The 19,833-nt window shown below is 31.7% G+C and overlaps 2 protein-coding genes across 7 annotated transcripts; both read left to right on the forward strand.

The window, feature by feature from the left end:
- The first annotated feature begins 3,126 nt into the window (after positions 1 to 3,126).
- Positions 3,127 to 11,670, forward strand: LOC130982421 (uncharacterized). 6 transcript variants are annotated; one of them, XR_009087157.1, is made up of 7 exons: positions 3,127 to 3,347; positions 3,923 to 4,082; positions 5,027 to 5,390; positions 5,904 to 6,454; positions 7,252 to 7,364; positions 9,140 to 9,212; positions 11,630 to 11,670. XR_009087157.1 is itself a non-coding variant. In XM_057906424.1 (6 exons), the coding sequence occupies exons 1-5, from the start codon at positions 3,284 to 3,286 to the stop codon at positions 7,361 to 7,363; spliced, it is 1,251 nt and encodes a 416-aa protein (XP_057762407.1). In that variant the 5' UTR covers positions 3,127 to 3,283; the 3' UTR covers position 7,364; positions 9,084 to 9,301. The 6 variants fall into 6 exon arrangements, 5 of the variants coding, with proteins under 5 accessions (XP_057762407.1, XP_057762406.1, XP_057762405.1 ...); XM_057906424.1 differs by lacking the exon at positions 11,630 to 11,670 and having other exon boundaries at positions 9,084 to 9,301; XM_057906423.1 differs by lacking the exon at positions 11,630 to 11,670 and having other exon boundaries at positions 9,140 to 9,232.
- Positions 11,671 to 15,378: 3,708 nt separating this feature from the next.
- On the forward strand, positions 15,379 to 19,028 carry LOC130982743 (abietadienol/abietadienal oxidase). Its single transcript, XM_057906821.1, has 10 exons — positions 15,379 to 15,507; positions 16,017 to 16,287; positions 16,547 to 16,871; positions 16,981 to 17,130; positions 17,382 to 17,621; positions 17,736 to 17,819; positions 17,941 to 18,019; positions 18,143 to 18,264; positions 18,386 to 18,513; positions 18,663 to 19,028. Exons 2-10 carry the CDS (start codon positions 16,049 to 16,051, stop codon positions 18,769 to 18,771), a joined length of 1,476 nt encoding a protein of 491 aa, XP_057762804.1. The 5' UTR covers positions 15,379 to 15,507; positions 16,017 to 16,048; the 3' UTR covers positions 18,772 to 19,028.
- Positions 19,029 to 19,833: the final 805 nt, after the last annotated feature.

The raw sequence follows: 19,833 nt of genomic DNA on the forward strand, positions 1-19,833 counted from the left end.
TGATAGAAGGTGAAGGAAGAAAGAGGGAAAATAGAAGAAAGAAGAAAAAAAAAAAGAGAAAAAGGCAAAGACAAATGATGGAAACTAGAGAATGGAAGCAGAACAAAAGAAAGTAGAGAAAAGAGTGATAAAAAACTATAATGTAAAAATTTAATAAAGTATAAAATTTAAAAAAAAAAATGTTTCATGTCAATAAGCGGCTCAACTTTGAGGTAATACATAAATTTTGGGTATTTGCATCAATTTGTGTTCTATTATTTTCTCAATATTTTGTTTAACTTAACAAATTAATTAAAAGTTGGAAATGTGTCTTTATGACAATCTTTTTGATGGATATGCACATCAAATAATTGTAGTCTTAATGTTCAGAAAGTAAAATTTAATATTTTAAATTTAGAGTTATGGTTAAAAAATGAAATTTGAGATTAAGGTTTAGATTTAAAATTTAGAAATATAAAGTTTAAGATTTAAAATTTAAGTTTTGAGTTAAGAATTTTAGAATTTTTTTAGGAGGTTTAGAATTTTGGTATAATATTTAGTATTTTATATTGAATAAATTTTTACAATTAAATAAAATATTTAACTAAGTTTAACTAAATTGTTATAATCATTTTTTACATTACATCTTTTGTTTTTTTTTTCTTTTTTTTTTCTCCATTTTTTATGGTGCTGCATCTTCTTTTTTTTTTTCTTTTTTTCATATTTCTTTTTTATTATCGTTGTTGTCACTACCACCATGTCACCACTTTCATCTCCTCTTCTTTCTTTTCTCATTTGAATTTTTTCTATCTCCTCCTTCATTTTCCCTTTCTTCCTCAATCATCATTATCATTATCATCGTTATCTTTATCGTTATCGTTGTTACCATCATCATCTTCTTCTTATATGTATAACAATTCAAATACAGAATACACTGAAATTTTTTATTAATGACGACACAAAAATAAACCCATTTCAAAGCAAGTTCATACTATAATATACCAAAATTACTTAATAATAACTCAAAACTCCTACTCGTCCTTCTTATTCTTCTTCATTATCATCATCATCTTCTTTTTCTCCTCCTCCTCCTCCTCCTCTTATTTTCTCATCTTTCTATTTGGTTATCGACGTCATCACTACCACCATACCGCCACTTCCATCTCCTCATCTTCTTCCTTTTTCTTTTCTCATTTGAATTTCTTTGATTTTCTCCTTTCTTTTCCTTCTCTTCCTCCATCATCATTATTATCATCATTGCTATCGTTATTGCCATCATCGTTGTCTTTTTTTTATATGTATAACATTTCAAATCCAGAATGCATCGAAATTCTTTAATGATAATGACACACAAACAAACTCACACTAAAAGTACACCTTATTTAAACTAGAATGCACCGAATTTACTTAATGATGACGACATACAAACGAACTTGGTTCAAAACAAGTTCAGACTAAAAGTCCACATTATTTAAACCTAGAATGCACCGAACTCAAAACTCCTCTTGTTCCTTATTCTTCTTCATTATTATCATTATATTTTTCTTATTTTACTTTCTCATTATTCTTCTGGTTTACTATCTTAACAAGAAAAAAAATAAAAAAATCAAACAAAGAAGAAGAAAAAATGCATAATGCTGCAAAATCACAAGAAAAAGGAGAAGAAAAAGAAAAAAAAAAGCAGCAGGAACAACAAAAATAAAAGAACAACTATGAGAAGGAAATATGTGAAAAAGAAGAAAGAACGCAAAGACGAAGGAGGAGGAGAGGAATGTGAGAACCTTCACGTAGTTGGAGTGTGTATTTACGCTCTCATTAATGAAACTGATTTTTATTGGATTTGAACTAACATTGTTGTCAAAAAATACTTGGATGTGTAGCATGACTCTTTAAAATTTGTTGTTTATGAAATAAGGTTTTTTGTTTAGGATTTAAGATTTTAGATTAAAGTTAAAGATTAGAAGTTTTGAGATTAAAAGTTGTGGTTAAGGATTTAGAATTTAAAATTTGTTATTTAGTATTTAGATATAGAGTTTGATATTTAGTATTTAGACTCTCACTAATGTATTTGATATTTACAAATTTTAATGTATATTTTTTTTCTCTTCAAATTCTTCTATGTGTATTTGTGTTTATTTACTCTAACATAATTAATATTCAAATTACTCTTAAAATTACACTCGCGTCTCAATCGATCCTTGAAGTTTTAATTTACTCAAGTTGGTTCTCCAATATAGCATCCAGGATTCATATTAGTCTTTAAATTTGTTTTTTTTATCATAGAACAGTTAATGATGTGCCGAAATAAATTGACATTTATCATGCTAGACGTATTTCTAACGGTGATCTAATGTAACAATTGAAACTTTTGTTTTAATTTATTTTTTAAGAAGTCTTTCAAATCTTTACATTAAATTCGAATTACAGTTTTAAATGCATCGCAGGGAGCAAATCGAGGTTAAAAAAGAAAAAAAAATCTAATTGTCACTTCAGATATTTGTTAAGAAATTTAACATAATAGTTATAAGTTCATCTCAATTTGTCATTAACAGTTTTATGATAAAATAAGATTAGAGATTAATGTAAATTACGAATGCTAAGTTGAGAGATTAAATTGAGTAAATTAAAATTTTAAAGATTAAATTGAGGTGAGAATGTAACTTCAAATGCGAGTATTAACTCTAATACTAATGATAATATTTAATCATTCTTTTAGTCTCTATAATTTTACTAAATTTGTAATTAGGTCTTTATATTTTTTTTGATTGAGTCTTTATATTATTTTTAATTTTATAATTAGATTCTTTTTATGTCAAAAAAATAAAATTAACAGAAGATTTTTAAAAAAATATATTTGATAAAAAATCTAATTAAATTTTTAATTATAGATACATTCAATTTGTAAAAGAATATTATGTTAATTCTAGTATTTTTTATACTAATAAAAATTTAATTATAAAATTAAAAATAGTGTAAGAAGACCCAATTGAAAGAAAAATAATAGGAATCTAATTACGAATTTGATAAAATTAAAACAATAATAATAATAATAATAATAATAATAATAATAATAAAAATAAAAATAAAAAATTAGCCATAGAGAAACGGCGTTTCGGAACCGTCTCTGATTTGAAAAGTTCTGCAGCAGATCGAAACGCTTAAACCCTCCATTTTTCGACTTTGAAAGGTTTTTTGAATCATACAATAGCATAGATCAGCTCCAAAACCCTACCCGCTCTCTCTCTCTCTCTCTCTCTCTCTCTCTCTCTCTCTAAAAAGTTGAAGTGCAGAGCATCACATCACGATGAGGAAGAAGCTTCTGATCGCAGCAGCAGCACGCCTCTCCTTCCGCTCCATTCAGAAACCTCGTAAACTCTCTTTTCATGATTTTCACCTCAGTTTTTTGTTTTAGTCTTTTCTTTGGAATAAATTTTCATTTTTGGATTATTTAGACATAGGGTTTTATTTGCTGTTGTTTTATTAGCTTGACATGGAAATGAAGCTAAGGTTAATAATCTATGGATTGCATGCATCACATTGTTTCAGAGATTGTTTCATGTGGCTGCAATGAATCAGTAATGAAAGCTTGATCAGTGCCAATCATCTTTGGTTTCATCTGCCATGGAATTGAAGTTATAGAAATTGGAATTAGGTGAATGACATTTGAGCACTGAAGCTGCATTTTATACGTTAATTTTTCTTGAAGTGTTAACTTTTTGTAGCTTAGTGCAGTGAGCCAGTGACGTTGAAGGCCAAGTGTATCTATGTGAAATGGATTTTTCTGTTATTAGGTTTTGTCTGTTTGTATCAGACTATCTGGTTATAATGCCTTCTATGAAATTGAGCGTGGAATTTCAAAATGTTTGCTTACTTGGATATTGTTTTGCTGAATTCTTTAATTAACAATCATAGATCTAATGCATGTCTTGTGTGTGTGTGACAGCATCCTTCGATGTAAGCAATTCTGTTGGTCCATTGTATGTCCAGTCGTGCGGATGGTCATATGCTGCTTCTGTTTCTTCTGACATGCCAAATGCCCCAAAAGGCCGGAAGAAGATTCGTCAATGTGAACGTAGAGCGATGGTTGAGTCTTACGTGAACAAGTAATTTTTCATTTCTTTTGAAGTTGAAGCTTTATTCAACATCTTTTGAGGTTTCTTGCATTTTGCTTTGTCTATGCAATATTGACGCTTAGTTTGGTAAAGCATTTTGAAGAGCTGCTTATACTTTTCAAAAACCCAAACACCTCGTTTTGTGTTTGGTAAATAAAAAAGAAAATGTGTTTGTTCAAAATTTAGGGGGTGTTTTTGTAAGCACCTAAAGAGGAGCTTTTCAAAGTTGACTTATGCTTATCAAAATTAAAAATTCTAATATATTTGTATATTTTAATAACTATCTAAATTTACTCTTATATTTATATCTATTGTGGTCCTTTTAGATTTTAAAAGTTATTTTACCAAACACATTTGTTATTGCGTGGGTTTACCGGTGTTGCAGCTTTTAAAAAGATGTCTTTCAAAAGACAACTTTGGTAAGTTTCTTTTGAAAAGTAAAAGTTTTACCAAACCAAGCTTGAGTATTTCAAGAAGGTTGAGGTGCATCCATCATAGTTTTTATTAGAAACCTACTTTTCAGTACTACAAAACACACCCATATGGTATTCTGAGTCTCTGGTCATTTTTTGGTTGAGTTTATTGATCTCTTGACTTAGTCCCACATTTGTTACTAGTTTATGCCTTAAAATGTGACAAAGGGTTTTTAAAAGACGGAAAACAATGCCCATGACCCTGTATATAATGATCTACTAGTTTGTGGTGAAGAAAAAGTTTCCTATATGTATAATATATGAAGGAAAAAGTTTCACTTTCTTAAGTATTCCCTTCTTTCTTCTCTAGAAACAATTCAACATCACAAATTCTGTCTTTATTATTTGTTTTCCTTAACAAGAAAACGATCCATGTGGGCTCTTGTTATGCTACAGTGGTGCACTTATTTCTTATTAGCCATTTAGAAATGGCTGAATATTACTTGTTTTTTCTTTCCACAGATATAGAACAATAAATGCAGGGAAGTTCCCGACAACAAAGGATGTTCAAAGACAAGTTGGTGGTGGTTTTTATTTTGTACGGGAAATCATACAGGAACTGGAATACAAATCTAGAACGAATTCTTCCAAAGAAATGGATGAGAATCTGTTGGAACAGAAGAAATTCAATGAGAGTAAACTCCAAATCACTGTAGCCCGGAAGGTTTCATCAGATAATACTGGGAGTGCAAAAGAAAGGACAGCCCAAGATGATTCTCAGTCAATAGGTTTAGATGAACAAGAGATTATTAATGCTGGTTGTGATCATCTTAAAGTAAATAGACAGTCACGGACGTCATATGAAGCTGAAATTATCCATGCACCAGTAAGCATTGAACTTTATTGTGTAGGTGTAAATGTGATGAAAAATGATAAGCCAAAAAGGAAAATTGACATTACAATTCATAGTTTTTCTTTTTTTCACCATCCACCCTCCCCCCAAAATAATAACTGTATGCCTTGCTTTGATGTCTAATTGCTGAACTGTACCTTTTTGTTATCTTTTTGGTTCTAGTGTATATTATAAATTGTCAAGGCTTCAAAGAACGACACTACATTATCTGTGTAACTTTTGTCCTTGCCCTGATATTAATACAGATAGTGCATTCTGCATGATTTTGAATAACCTTATTAATAGTAAATCTGTTCTATTATGAACTCAAATTCTTTTAGGTTGTTAGTTACACCTTTTGATGTTTTTGGCTTCCTGTGTTCTTTTCTTTTTTTTTTTAAATAATTCATACTATTAATTGAATCAGTGTTCTATTGTTATTTGAGAAAAGAAGGGGGAGGGGGATCTTTTCATATTATTGCAAATTTTCCTTCTGCATTGTTTCAGGATGCACCAACAAACCAGCTGCTACAAGAGAGACGAAAAAGTCCTTCTAGTCCTTCAAGTGATAACAATGGTAATGTGTATGACAAAGCTGAAGGCCATGTATCTGAATTTGTTGAAACGGAAAATCATCAAGTAGTGGAGGAACGATGCATTGGGAAAGAAGGTTATGAGAAAAGGGGGAAAGCTCCCTCGGGAGACATTTATGGAGAGACTTCCCATTCAACCCTCCAGGTACCAAAAGATGTAAGGTCTGGGAATGATATGCCTAGTTATTCTTCTGCTTCTGTTACACCAGAGAGGCACCAGCTAAATGAAGAAACAGAAGATGTTTCTGCCTCATCTGTTAAAAAATCTAGCAGTAGTCACAGCAAAGCTCGGAGCCATGATTCTGAGTTTGTTGATATGGAAAAGCATCCAATCCTTGAAGAGAAAAGCTTTAGGAAAGCTGGTTATGAAGCAAAAGAGCAAAGTGCTGTAAAAGATGACCTTGGCATTCGAAATCATAAATTGGAGCAATCTCAAGGGTCTTCAGAATTTAATGAGTCGAAAATGTAAGTTTTCTTGTTTTGTTGGATATATAGAATTTTTTGTCGCAGCTAGTACAATATTATTTTTACTTGCTAATATGTCTTGTGAAGTACCAGTACCAATGCATGTCATTGGTATGATATAGAACTAGGTGGTGTGGATATGTAGTTCAACAAAGTTAAATGTTCCAAGTATATTCTGTGTTGGTGATTAAAAGATAGTGCAGATTCTAAATTGAACAGAAAGTTTAATTAATGATGTGGAGAAGTAATTTGCACAAATGAGCATAAAATTAATGTATATTGAGATAAAATAATACCATGATAGAATACGGCCACTCATACAAACATACACTGATATACACATACTGTTTTATATACTTGAAAGAATAATTCTGGGCAGGAGTAACATGACAAAGAAGTATGTTACTTCCTGGTAATATTCTAAAATGATAACATTTTGTGACTTGCAATCAAGTTTACATGAAAGCATTAGTTTATATTTGCAAAAAGGTAAGAGTCCTGAAATATAGAATGGGTAAAAGAGGTAAACAATGTTAGTAGTGCCACTTTGGAATCTGAATATATCTGTAGTATAGTTTTGCACTTTTGCTTTATTTTAGTCTTTGAACAATTGTTTATATTTTACCTGAAATATGCAGTAATGATCCAAAAATCATGCTGTTGCCGAATGAAATTTTGCTACCTTTTCTTCTTTTCGTTAGATCGGTTAATTTTTTTTCCTTTTAATTTCTGTATTCTTTACAAAAGCATTCTATAGGTATTATTAAGTTTGCTTATGTTTTCCATATGGCGAACAGCAACTCTGATAATCGGGAGACCAGTGGTGTATTGGCTTCAAAGAAGCCAACTTTGTGGGGAAACCTGAAGTCTCTTGCAAATGGCATAATAAATATCTGGAAAAAATTCTGAGGTAAAATTGTGCAACTTGCATGAACTTAAATATTTTTGTACACCTATGACAGTATGTTTAGGGTTATAAGATGCATGGCCCATTTTGATCAATGATTATCCAGCACTTGCAAATTCTATTCTCTGTTTTTTGCTATTCATCACCATACCATTTCCATAGGTTTAGCAGCTATCTTTCTTTCAATGTTCCAGCTGGCTGCTCATTATTTAATGGAAAACATATCCATATGATTCCAATTCTATTATTGCATTGGCTTATCTTCAGGAAGAGAAAAGAGGGAGGGAGGGGAGAGACAGCCGGGGGAGATAAAAAGGGGGGGGGGGGGGGGGACATTGACTCCCAGTCCTGTAAATTAGTGTTCTTGATGTATATTATTTACACTCAAATTGAAGATGGATTGCAATGTATATGTTTGAATATGAGCAGCAATGAATGGAAAGGTCAACATTTACGTCTTGGAGAGCATTCAAAGAACAAACTGTAGTTTTTTTTCATAGAAATCTCACATGTAAAAATTGAAGAGATTGATAGGATTTTTTTTTCCTTTTCTTAAATTGCTTTTTTACTTTTAGCATTATATATGCTCATTAGTTGCTACATTCATTTAGTATGAGCATTAGTCATGTAGTTAGAAAGAACTGTTATTTGGAGTTACATGGAAATGTCAGCACCAAGCTGATATTCTGCATATATTCATCACTTTTAGCATTCACATTGTCGCATTGAAACTTCTTGCATAACTTGCCTCCAATTTGCTATTTTTGAACTATATTTCAACTATTGCCAGATTAGAATATGATATCCAACATTTATTTAGGATCATGTTCCGCTCAGACATCCTATTGCCGAAGGCAGGAAGTTGTGTGCATAATAACATTGCAACATTAATTCCCTTTCCTCAATATCTGACATAGAACAAGTTATGAATACCATGTGGCATATGGTATTTAAATTGTTATTTGCCATCTCATTCCCATAATGACATTGACAGTTAAACGAAATTAGATTTGCAAGTATACACTTGAATATTATTTATTATTAATTAGCATTGGGATTTGAATATGGATAATATGATGTTTTGAGGTCTGGTATGAGGGGATATTTGCACTGATATAATAAGGCTAGTTACAACTATCTTTTTATTAATATTATTATTATTGAATGAATGCATTTTAGGTATACATTGATTCAAGGATATACCAGAGTCAAGATAACAAATGTAACAAAGGGAATTATTTTGTATCATCAGCTTCTAGAAGAATAAAGATTAATAAACTAGATTTGCGAACTTCCAAATCCAACATAAATGAATACCAAATTTTTTTTTTTGGGGGGGGGGGGGGGGGGGGGGGGGTGGATAGTAGCTTCATTTGAGAGGAAGCATGTGAAGAGTTTCCAATTGGTTCATCATAATGTCATGAATACGGCTTGCAAGTTGCAACGCCTTTTATGGCTTTAATATATGAAACTGGAGCTAAGGCAATGCAAAATTGTTCCCACTTTTAAAAACAATATTCATTGCACTAGACGTGGGATAAGTTACCTAAGAAAGAAAGGAAAACGTTGAAGAACATAACTGCCTTTACAAATTGAAGGGAAAGAGGAAAAAACAATGTGTTGTGCCCATCATAATTCATGTATTTAGTTGAATTCAATTGAATAGTATTTTGTTTAGAAACTTGTAGAGGATGCTCCATTGCTGCTGCATTTCTTTTGTAGCAATCAAACAAAGAAGCGTGGCCTATGTGACAATTTTGCATCACTGCTTTCATCAGGTTATTGCTAAATCCTTGGAACAGCATAGTTGGTTTGTATAAAATTGAAGAATGACAGCCTTTTGCTTATTCTGTAAGATAACTATCACTCGTGTATTTTAAAGTGTACTTTTATTATGCAAGAAACGTGCCATTTCCCTTCCAACTGTTTTCTATAATTAAAGCAACGTCATGGTATCTCAGTTCCATTATATTTTACTAATCAACATATATATATATATATATATATCATTATTTGTTCTCTAACACACGAGTATTTTCTTAATGTAAAATCTTCAACAGATCTTTATTTTTTTAATAGAAAAATTTTAGGTACATACATGTTGACATGTTATAGATACTGTTGGTAATGTAGATAAATGTTAGCTCTGGTTTGTTGTTTATGATTAATTGTTGGTACTACAATAATGGATAATCTTGCTGATTAAAAATTCAATAAAGATAAGGCCAAGTCAAAGAATATATGTGAAAATAGGTATTTGATATTGATTGCGTTAAATTGATATTATTCAAGGGTAATAGATATTTTTGAAGAACAATCTCGTTATGAGTACACCTCTTTATAATAGACATTATTTGTTCAAATTAAAGCCATAATTCAAAATATATAAAGACGTTTATATGAAAACTACCAAAGAATAAGAAAAAGATGCTAATCAGATAAATAAGTCAAATTCCATTGACGTAAATTGTAATGGATATACATAGAGATAAACAACTAAATTCTTAATTCTTAATTCGAATTGTGAATGACGCTTTAGTGTATCTAACCTATAAGTATAAAATGAGATGAAAGGTTCTCGCTTCTCACTATTTTTGTATTTTCCATTTAAGAAAACTATACTAGTTTGATGACATATCTAGCATTGTTTGCTAGGCTGGTTCTTACTGGCATATATAAATTATTATTGATTCTATAATCAATTACCCAATATGCTTTCAACATTTATATGCTTTAAAATAAATAATTGCATAACTTTAGGGTGCTGGTTCCTTGAAAGAGGCCTGAAATATGGGATTCAAAGCCTTTTTTCTTCTTTGACTAGTCTATTTAGTGGCTCCATAATAGTCCAAGCCTTCAATTGCAATATATAGGCTCCATATATAGTGTAGTGTGCTAACAAAAGGGAATGTATGTGATTCATTTCATCCTAATTTTTGTTGAGAGAAAAATGGTGTCACAAAAAAGGAATATCTCTTTTTGTGATTAATTATTATAGACTATAGTACACTTGAAATAAATTAATGTAGTCATCAATGAAACAAAAATCAAGAATATATCAGATTGAAGATACATCGCTATGAAACGTTTTATTTATAAATTGATTATTGAAAATTTATTTATTTATTTTTTAAAAAATGTTTAGCACCATAGTTAATTTGTTATGTGGAGCAAGATGTTGTAGGATGTGACACTATGTACCGACAAGAACTAACTGTCCTTTCTATTTTCTAATGGTTTGGAGTAAAGTATGATTAACTTGGTCGTGTATAATGGTTTCACATGACCAACAACAATATTAACCTAACTATTTAACTCAACTAATAAAACACATTTTATGGTACAATGGGGACACACCTATCGTTTAGGGTATTTAGAGACCTTTTTATATAGCATTTTTATTTTATTATAATTGAGTTTTATTAATTATAATTAAGTAAAGCACCCAAAGTTGGTAATTACTTTAAATTTAAAATTCTTTTAAGCTAGGTACCTAAATCTGTTTAAAGTTGATCAAGTTAGTATATTATATATTTATGTCGAAATTAAAATTACACCATTCAGTGTGCATAAAAGAAATAACGAATAAAGAGAATTCCAATTGGTCAAACTGGGATTGGAAGGCTCCATTAGGTAAAAATAAAACAAGTAGGCTATTAGGGCATGTCTCTTAACATTGATACAAGTTTTTTCTAGAGAATAACTTGACCAAAAGGGACAAATCCAAGGTTGCTTGCTAATGTGAGACACTAGTACGTAGGTTACTCCATTATAATTTTGTGACACAATTTCTTTTTTTTTTTTAGAGAAATATGAGACAAACTTATCTATTTAGTCATGTCTATAGGGCATATTTGTTCCCCTTTGTTAACATTATGGAGGCATTCATGCAGAATTTTTTTGTGTATTCCCAATCCGTTAAGTTGCTCATTAGGTCAAAATTTATTCTGTCATAATTTTATTTAAAGAGGAGTGAGGAGCCAGGAGTTGAATCCCATTTTGGCCCTTGAAATTTTCGAGGTGCCTCAATTTGGACCCCGTAATTTATAGTTATCCAATTAAAACCCTCAAATATTGAATCGTGCCCCACGTTTGCCCTTGTCGATAGTTCCGTTAACGGAACGCTGACGTGGCACGTTAAGTCGCCAGCGTGTGTATCCAAGTGTCATGTAGCTTGCCAGGGTGGATTCTTCATGAGTGAATGATGTGGCCAAATTTGAATCAACTCAATTTAACCCTTCCATAGATGATAAAACCCTAATTTGCAGCCCTCCTTTCCGAATATGGTGAAGACTGTGCTGGAGAAATGATGAATTCAGGAAGCCAACCTGCAGCGAGTTCTGCACGATCACGTTCTAATGGGGCTTCCCTGAGGAACCGTAATGGTGGGAGGTTGGGGAAGATTCCTGACTGGTGTGGTTGTGGAACGCGTCCAGTTCTTCGCTGGTCTGGAACAAATGCTAATCCTGATAGACCCTTTTATGGGTGTCCAAATTATAATGTAAGTTCTCAATGTCGTCTTCTTCTTCCTCAATGTGTTGCTACTGCTATTTGTGGTTGATGAGTAATCTTAAGATTTTTCTTTTGCTGGTTGTTGCAAAATTGGCAGAGTTCTGGGAGAATGTGGTGTGGTTTCTTTATGTGGGCAGACGGTGAAGAAGAACAGAGTTTAGTGGGCAAAACACAAGATACAAGCAGTGATGATAGTTGGAAGATGAATTTAGCATGGAGAATTACTTCAATGGAAGTTGAAATTAGGTGTTTGAAAATATGGATTAGTATTTTAAGTTGGTTATTGTTTAGTTGTGTTTCTGATTGTTATGTATGGTGTAAGTATGATTAAATTTTGATTAAAAGTGTGGACCTGAAGGTGTGTACTCTGAGAGTGAATGAAAGTATTGTATTCAGATTTTCATAAAAAAGAAGCATGGTTTTAGCTCCTCTGGTACATATGTCATATTGCAATAGTAAGAAAGGAAAGCTAAATATTAAAGATATTGGTACCATTCATAAACCTGAAATAAGGTGTCTACATTTAGTGAATATCCAAAAGCATTCCTTGCCAACAACTAAACAAATATCCAGAAAGTCATTAACAAAATACATCCAGAAATTCTTTAACAAAATAGCCAAGTATTTGGACACACACACATAACCATGTTCCAGTGACACAAAATAAACATAATTAAGAAAACAACTACCCCAACTATAATAGTCTATTACAACTAAACATCATTCATTTCTTCCTAGGAGGTTTGAATGCTGGCTTCACTCCTGGTGTTGGGACAAATTTCATGAATTCAGCCATCCTTGAAGATGTTCCAGCACTTGCTCCTTGCAATGGGTCAACACTTGATGATCCTGGGGCTGGAGATGCTTTCCTCTTAGGCTGTAATTTGTCGGGCCTCGTTGTAGGAGTCACCTATGATTGCATAAGTATAATACAAATCCCCGTCAGTCAAAGTAAAAATTAAATTTAAACATATATTTTTTAAATAACCATTAAAAACACAAATAATAGGACATATTGAAATCCTACTTGTTCCTGATCTCCATTATCTGGTTGTGAGGAAGGGGTCTGTGAAAGCACAATCTCCGAAGGAGCATTTGTTGGGGCAGCAGAAGTAGCAACATTAGTTGCTGCAGAAGTGGCAACACCAGTTGTTGAAGAAGTGGCAACATTTGTGACTCCTTCCTTATCTTCTCTAGTCTGCTCCTCTGAATAGGAGGTAACCTGCCAATGTGGTGTTGCAGCTTCACTTTGTTTTTTGCAATTGGCCTGGGGGTACAGAGTTTGCTTCAGAAAATGTGATTGTATTTTGTTCAAGGGCTGTATTTGGAATACACGAGGATGGATTTGAGGTGGTGTCAGATACCATGATTTTTGTATTGGGGGTCATAGGGACCAGCTGTGGAACCTCATCACCTTCATGTTCAGAATTTCCATGCTCAATGTATACATGCACTACACCTTCATTATTCTTTGCGTGAAAGCACATCTCTAAGAGCTCCTTGTCATGTGACAGTGCTCTCAATCCAGTCTTCAAGGGCCTTCCAGGAGCTAGCCACCAACACTGTTACTTAGATTTTTTTTTTATTTGTATTTTTTTATATAATGGGAGTACATAAAGAGTACATAGTAGTACATAGTATATAAGGGTTATGTACTCCCATTATATAAAAAAAAATACAAATAAAAAAAATAATCTAAGTAACAAACACTCCTTCAAGTTGTCATATCCTAGAACCTTGTAATAATTTTTTATTGAGAACACGTCCAATGTATCTTCCTCTAGTCCAAATAACTGTTCAATTTGGTCTCCAATATACACAACTTCTCCATCTTCTTTTGTCTCAAAACTTCCTCCATGGTGGATGACAATTGTTATATCATCATCCATCTACATTGCAAAATAACAAAAATCTCAACAATAATTTTAAAAAACAAAGCATACTGACTTAACTGACAGTAAAATCCAAACAGGACAATAGGTCATCCTTCATTTTAAAACAACAAATTTTTTAAATACAAGCAATAACACACACATGATAACATTTTTTCACAGACAGCAAAAAATAAAATCAACATTCTCTTCTTCATCAAGGAAAAAAAAAAACCCTAGCATCATTCACATGCAACAATTTTCAATGCCCTAAATATAACCAGCACCTTGCTTCGACAATAACAATGCAATACAAAAACCCAAACAAAAGCCAAAAACAGAGTATTAAGAAATTTGTGAAAAAAAAAAATAAAACTCCACTTCCTAACCTGATCTTCTTCGTTTCTTTCTGCGCCCATGTTAGTTTCTCAGCAACCTCACCCAGCAGTCCAATGCACCAACAATGTTACTCTGATTCTCCTTCTTCACAGTCAAGCAATGGAGAAGAACAACAACGTGGAGAAGAAGAATAGAAGACAAAGAGAAGGAAGAAGAAGGGTCAATCTACGTCTGTGTCTTCATCTACACGTTGGCCCAACTTTTTTAACCCAATAAAGCCCTTAAACGACGTCACATTGAGTTAAAACTGGGAGGGAACATAAAACGGCGTCGTTTTATGCTTTCCTACGTGTCAATTTAACGTGCCACATCAGCGTTTCGTTAACGGAGATAGCGACGAGGGCAAACGTGGGTCACGATTCAATATTTCAGGGTTTCAATTGGGTAACTATAAATTTTGGGGTCCAAATTGAGGCCGCTCGACAATTTCAGGGGCCAAAATGAGTATTAACTCGAGGAGCCAGTAAGTTATGTGATTTATAATCATTAATTAATTATTATTAATATTTTTAATAGTGTAAAATTATATCTAATAATATAGAATTACTCACTTTTTTTTACTGGTTAAATGTTGACCAAATTTTAATGAAAATACTAGCTTCTTAAATTTTCTCTTATTTAAATATTCGATGCTGTGAGTAAATTGTTGCATATATATTTGTGCATGCAGAATTAAAGTTTTTATTTATAATTATCTAAATTAATAGTGATAACTTGTCAAGCATGTGTCATGTGTAGATAGATTATTAGAAAACACCAAATTTAGATGTTTCCTACTATATTTATGTCACACTCTATAATTAGTATATTAAGGTAGTGTTCCACTCAAAGATGGAATTTTTTTAACCCTTTTTTTTTAAATATAAATATTTTAAGGTATTTTCATCCCTTAGCTTGAATGTGACTCAATTGATTAATACATGGATGAATAAGTAGCTAGCGTAAAAAAGATAAGTCAAACTCTAGCTAACTTTTGTTGATGATAACCTCTCTAGTCTCTACTACTTTTTATGATAATTCTACCTTATTTTGTGCTCAAGAATTTGAACATTTGAGTTTCTTGTAATATTATTATTATTATTAATATTATTATTATTATTATTATTATTATTATTATTATTATTATTAAATTCACATCAAAAAGCTATATTTTGGACAAGTTTATTAAACCCTTCTCTCTCTATATATATATTCCTATTATATAGTGTATAGTCACTCCCAAGAGCACAATTTCCCTCTACCATCAAACAGGTTCTTCATTCAATGCTGTTTATGTTACTCCAACAGAATCACAAGGTGATAAGGTGATTAGGCATAATTACTTGAAAGCCCTTCAAGGTTTTGCTTGTTCTATTTCTTCAAAGGTATATTAATCATTAAACCATAACAATCAAAATTAGTTTCTTATTTATTTTTTTGTTTGTGTCTGACAAACAAGATAGATTCACAGTATCTATTATTTGGTCGTTAGGATGTGATATTTTTCCATAAGATTGTGGACGAGTCAGCAAATCTTCTAGATAGTAAAAATTATTGTATGAATATTGCATGTTAGAAATTTTGGAGTCATACTTATGGATTATTGTTACACATTTGCAAATTCCATATACTTGCTATAAAATATTAGATTCTGGGAATGATTTATTCATGTAAAATACCAAGTTAAATTAACATATGGCCCTACCAGATCTTGTTTGTAAGGTCAACTAAGCATGTTCACAAGTTACAAACTCTGCCTTTTCACATTTTTTATTTTTTTAATAACAACATGTTCATACTTGCATTGGAAATTAAAATTAATAGTTAATCCATATATATTTATATATATTCATTAACTATTAATATCAGAACTGAAATTCTCTCTGGCATGAAGAGGTTTAGTTATCAACAAAGAAAGAAGAGAAAATGAGAGAAAATACTTCAGAAACATGGTTGGTATTGATGACTGTGATGATAATATTGGGAAGTGGAATAGTGATGTTTGCAAAAATGGTTCAAGAAAAGTTGAAGAAAGGAGAGAGAAGAAGTAAGTTGAGATTGCCACCGGGGAGAAGAGGATGGCCATTGATTGGTGACAGCATCAATTGGTACAATGCTGTTGCAAGTTCTCATCCTCCTCAGTTTGTTGAAGAAATGGTGAAGAGGTACTTTCTTAGTTACTTCCATTACAAGCAAAAACTATGTTCTAGCTTTTGAAATGGTCTTAGAGTGCTTAATTTTGGAAATCTAGTTTCAAAATATGCATGCTAATCAATGATTTGTAGAATCCAACCATAACTGTTTTAGAAGGATCATATTCTTTTGAAATTTTGGATTTATTTGGAAATCGATCTGCATAAAAGAGATTGAAATATTGAACACAGGATTTGAATTTTATCATCACTTCTTTTTGTTCATTTGAAGGTATGGGAAGATATTTTCTTGCAGCCTATTTGGGAAATGGGCAGTGGTGTCTGCAGATCCAACCTTCAACCGGTTTGTGATGCAGAACGAAGGGAAATTGTTCCGGTCGAGTTATCCGAAGTCATTCAGAGATTTGGTTGGTAAAAATGGTGTGATCACAGTGCAAGGAGAGCAACAGAGGAAGCTGCATGGAATCGCCTCGAATATGATGCGCCTTGAGAAGCTCAAGTTCCATTTCTTGAATGATATACAAAAGGTCATGCTCCAAACTTTGAGCAATTTTGAGAACAACCAAGTCATTCTTCTCCAAGATGTTTGTAGAAAGGTAATAAATTAATTTTTAATGATTATTTTTTTCATCTGTGAATTAAAGCTTATCCATTGTCAATTTATCATCAATGTTTAGCACAAACTTATGTTTTAATTTAATGCAGGTAGCAATTAACTTAATGGTTAATCAACTATTAGGGGTTTCAAGTGAGTCTCAAATCAATGAAATGGCTCAGTTGTTCTCTGACTTTGTTGATGGTTGTCTTTCAATTCCAATCAACACACCAGGATTTACATACCACACTGCTATGAAGGTAATATGAAGAAAAAATTAAAAAAAAAAGTCTCAAAAGGCTTAAAGAAGAATAAAATTGAAAAGATTTGAAACATTTTCATTCAAGAAGAGCTTCTTTAGCAATGCAATTTTGTTTACTTCAAGTATTAAAACTAAATGACTCTAGTACCTTTTATTCCTCAGATGCATAATACACTCTTTGGAAAAATATTACTATTACTATAATTATGCATATTGAATTAACATTCTATGGAAATGTATATATATCAGGGAAGGGAGAAAATCATAAACAAGATAAACAAGACCATAGAAGTACACAGAAAAAATGATGCTCCAACTGTAGGGAGTGGTGTGCTTGGAAGGCTGCTAGAGGAAGAAAGTCTACCAGATGATGCTGTAGCAGATTTCATCATCAATCTTCTCTTTGCCGGGAATGAAACCACGACGAAAACAATGCTTTTTGCTGTCTATTTCCTTACTCAGTGTCCTCAAGCCATGAAGCAACTTCTGGTACATATATGATATATAGAACATGAAAGTTTCTGCATATCTTAGTATTCAAGAAATGGAAGTAAAACTCTGTTGTAACATTTTTATTATTTTCAAACTGATTTGTTGTAACAGGATGAACAAGATTCTCTGAGGAGTAATTCTGGAGAAGAGTTTCTTACATGGCAGGATTACAAAGCAATGCCTTTCACTCAATGTGTAAGTAATAATTCTCCATTTTTCATATCAGATAATCTTAAAACTCAACTTTGATGTTAACATATTCAAAAGACAACAAAACATTACACTACTAAGGTTTCATGATTGTTTTCACAAATAGGTTATTGATGAAACACTTAGAGTTGGGGGAATTGCAATTTGGTTGATGAGAGAAGCAAAAGAAGACATTCAATACCAAGGTATATAATATATACATATATAAAAAACAATTTTTCTTGTTAATTATCATGCTCAAAAGAGACCACAATGTTACTATATGATAAGCATGTACTAATACTATGTTATTTACATTTTTTGAGTAGATTTTGTTATTCCAAAAGGATGCTTTGTAGTTCCATTTCTTTCAGCAGTCCATTTAGATGAGAATGTGTATAATGGATCTCTAAACTTCAATCCTTGGAGATGGATGGAGCCTGAAAATGAGGTTAGTCCCATCATTGGTTCATATGTACTTCAAAAAACATTCATAATGACATAATAAGACTTCCTTTTCATTTTACTCCATTCCTAAGTCCTAATTACTATATCTGCTTAAAATAATGAAGGAGAAGAGAAACTGGAGAACTAGTCCATTCTATGCACCCTTTGGAGGAGGTGCAAGATTCTGTCCTGGAGCCGAGCTTGCTCGCCTTCAGATTGCGCTTTTTCTTCATTACTTTGTAACTACCTACAGGTAATGCCACCCTCCAGTGCATTGTTAGTTACATGAATTCTGCTATCAAATTGGTGTAAAATTTTACACTGTCATCTAGTTACCTCTTTGTTATGTAACTAAAACGGTTGAATTATGTCGAAATTTACATACATAAAATTTTTGAGCAGATGGACACAGATGAAGGAAGACAGGATGTCCTTCTTTCCCTCTGCAAGATTAGTGAATGGCTTTGAAATATGCCTAACAAGAAGACAAGATCATGAAGAAACAAGTTGAAAAGATCATGTCACCAATGTTCATATCAAATTCCTTCAAGTTCTCCACTATTTTTTGAGTCATTGTTTTCTCTGGCTACTCTTTTTTGCTGAGTACTCTCTCAGTTTCACCCAGCAATGATGTGTTTTTCAGAGTTTGAATTCTGTTCTCAATGTATCAATAACTGTGTATAGATTTTTTTCCCTTTCTTTTCCCCTCCTTTCTTTATAGTGCAGATGTGCACTAGTCATAAAGGTTGTATAGTATACAGCATCCAAGTCTTAAGGTGTTTCATTTTTCTTGATGATACTCACTTTTATTGTATTTTTTTTTTAAAAATCTTAAGTAAAAATCATATTTAGTTTGAAAAGAGATATTGGAATGCCATTTAATAAAATAATTAATAGAAGAGGAAAAATAATGATAATTGTTGAAAAAAATTAAACTTTCATCCTTAACAATGAGGCTTAAATTTGTTATTATGGACGAGGCTAGTGTGTATTTATCAGTATTAATTATATAAGTCTTTTTTATGGGATTTAGATTTTCTAAAGTTGTATTGTCAGAAAAAATATACCATTAATTACCATTGAATTAAGATTGTGAAACTCACACATAATAAATGTTACAAATTTAAAGATAATTAAAGCATTACTTTACTTTTTTATTAACATTGTCACTTTAGAGAATTTTTTTCTTTTTTAGGATGATGTGTAATCAAACTATCCCATTATTTTGTATGAAGATTTAAAAAAAAAAGTTAATATTAAATCAGAAAATTCGATTTTTTTATTATAATTATTTTATTTATTTTAAATTTTAAAAATCGTATAGTCCAATTTTTGTTCCTAAATATCAGTATTGTTTTCCAAAAATTAGAAGATCTGATTTTTATCCTCTAAATCAAATAAAATTATTTAAGACTAACATCTTTATAGTCCATAAAAATGGAAAAATTATATCCCCATCCAGTATAAAAAATAATTTGCTTATGAAGGACAATACTTCGATATGAAGCATGAATTTTCATCAAACTAAAATTGGTGAGAAAGAAAATGTATCTTCCAAAAAGTCATGTCAAAT

Source organism: Arachis stenosperma, chromosome 5 (assembly GCF_014773155.1).
Source record: "Arachis stenosperma cultivar V10309 chromosome 5, arast.V10309.gnm1.PFL2, whole genome shotgun sequence".
Taxonomy (NCBI): domain Eukaryota; kingdom Viridiplantae; phylum Streptophyta; class Magnoliopsida; order Fabales; family Fabaceae; genus Arachis; species Arachis stenosperma.

Bases quoted from the DNA above. Each gene is read 5' to 3' on its own strand.
- LOC130982421 (XM_057906424.1), top strand. From the start codon at position 3,284: ATGAGGAAGAAGCTTCTGATCGCAGCAGCAGCACGCCTCTCCTTCCGC. The intron at 4,083-5,026 runs GTAATTTTTCAT...TTCTTTCCACAG, and splicing joins GTTGAGTCTTACGTGAACAA to ATATAGAACAATAAATGCAG. The intron at 6,455-7,251 runs GTAAGTTTTCTT...TATGGCGAACAG, and splicing joins GAATTTAATGAGTCGAAAAT to CAACTCTGATAATCGGGAGA.
- LOC130982743 (XM_057906821.1), top strand. From the start codon at position 16,049: ATGAGAGAAAATACTTCAGAAACATGGTTGGTATTGATGACTGTGATG. The intron at 18,265-18,385 runs GTTAGTCCCATC...AAAATAATGAAG, and splicing joins GGATGGAGCCTGAAAATGAG to GAGAAGAGAAACTGGAGAAC. The intron at 18,514-18,662 runs GTAATGCCACCC...ATTTTTGAGCAG, and splicing joins TACTTTGTAACTACCTACAG to ATGGACACAGATGAAGGAAG.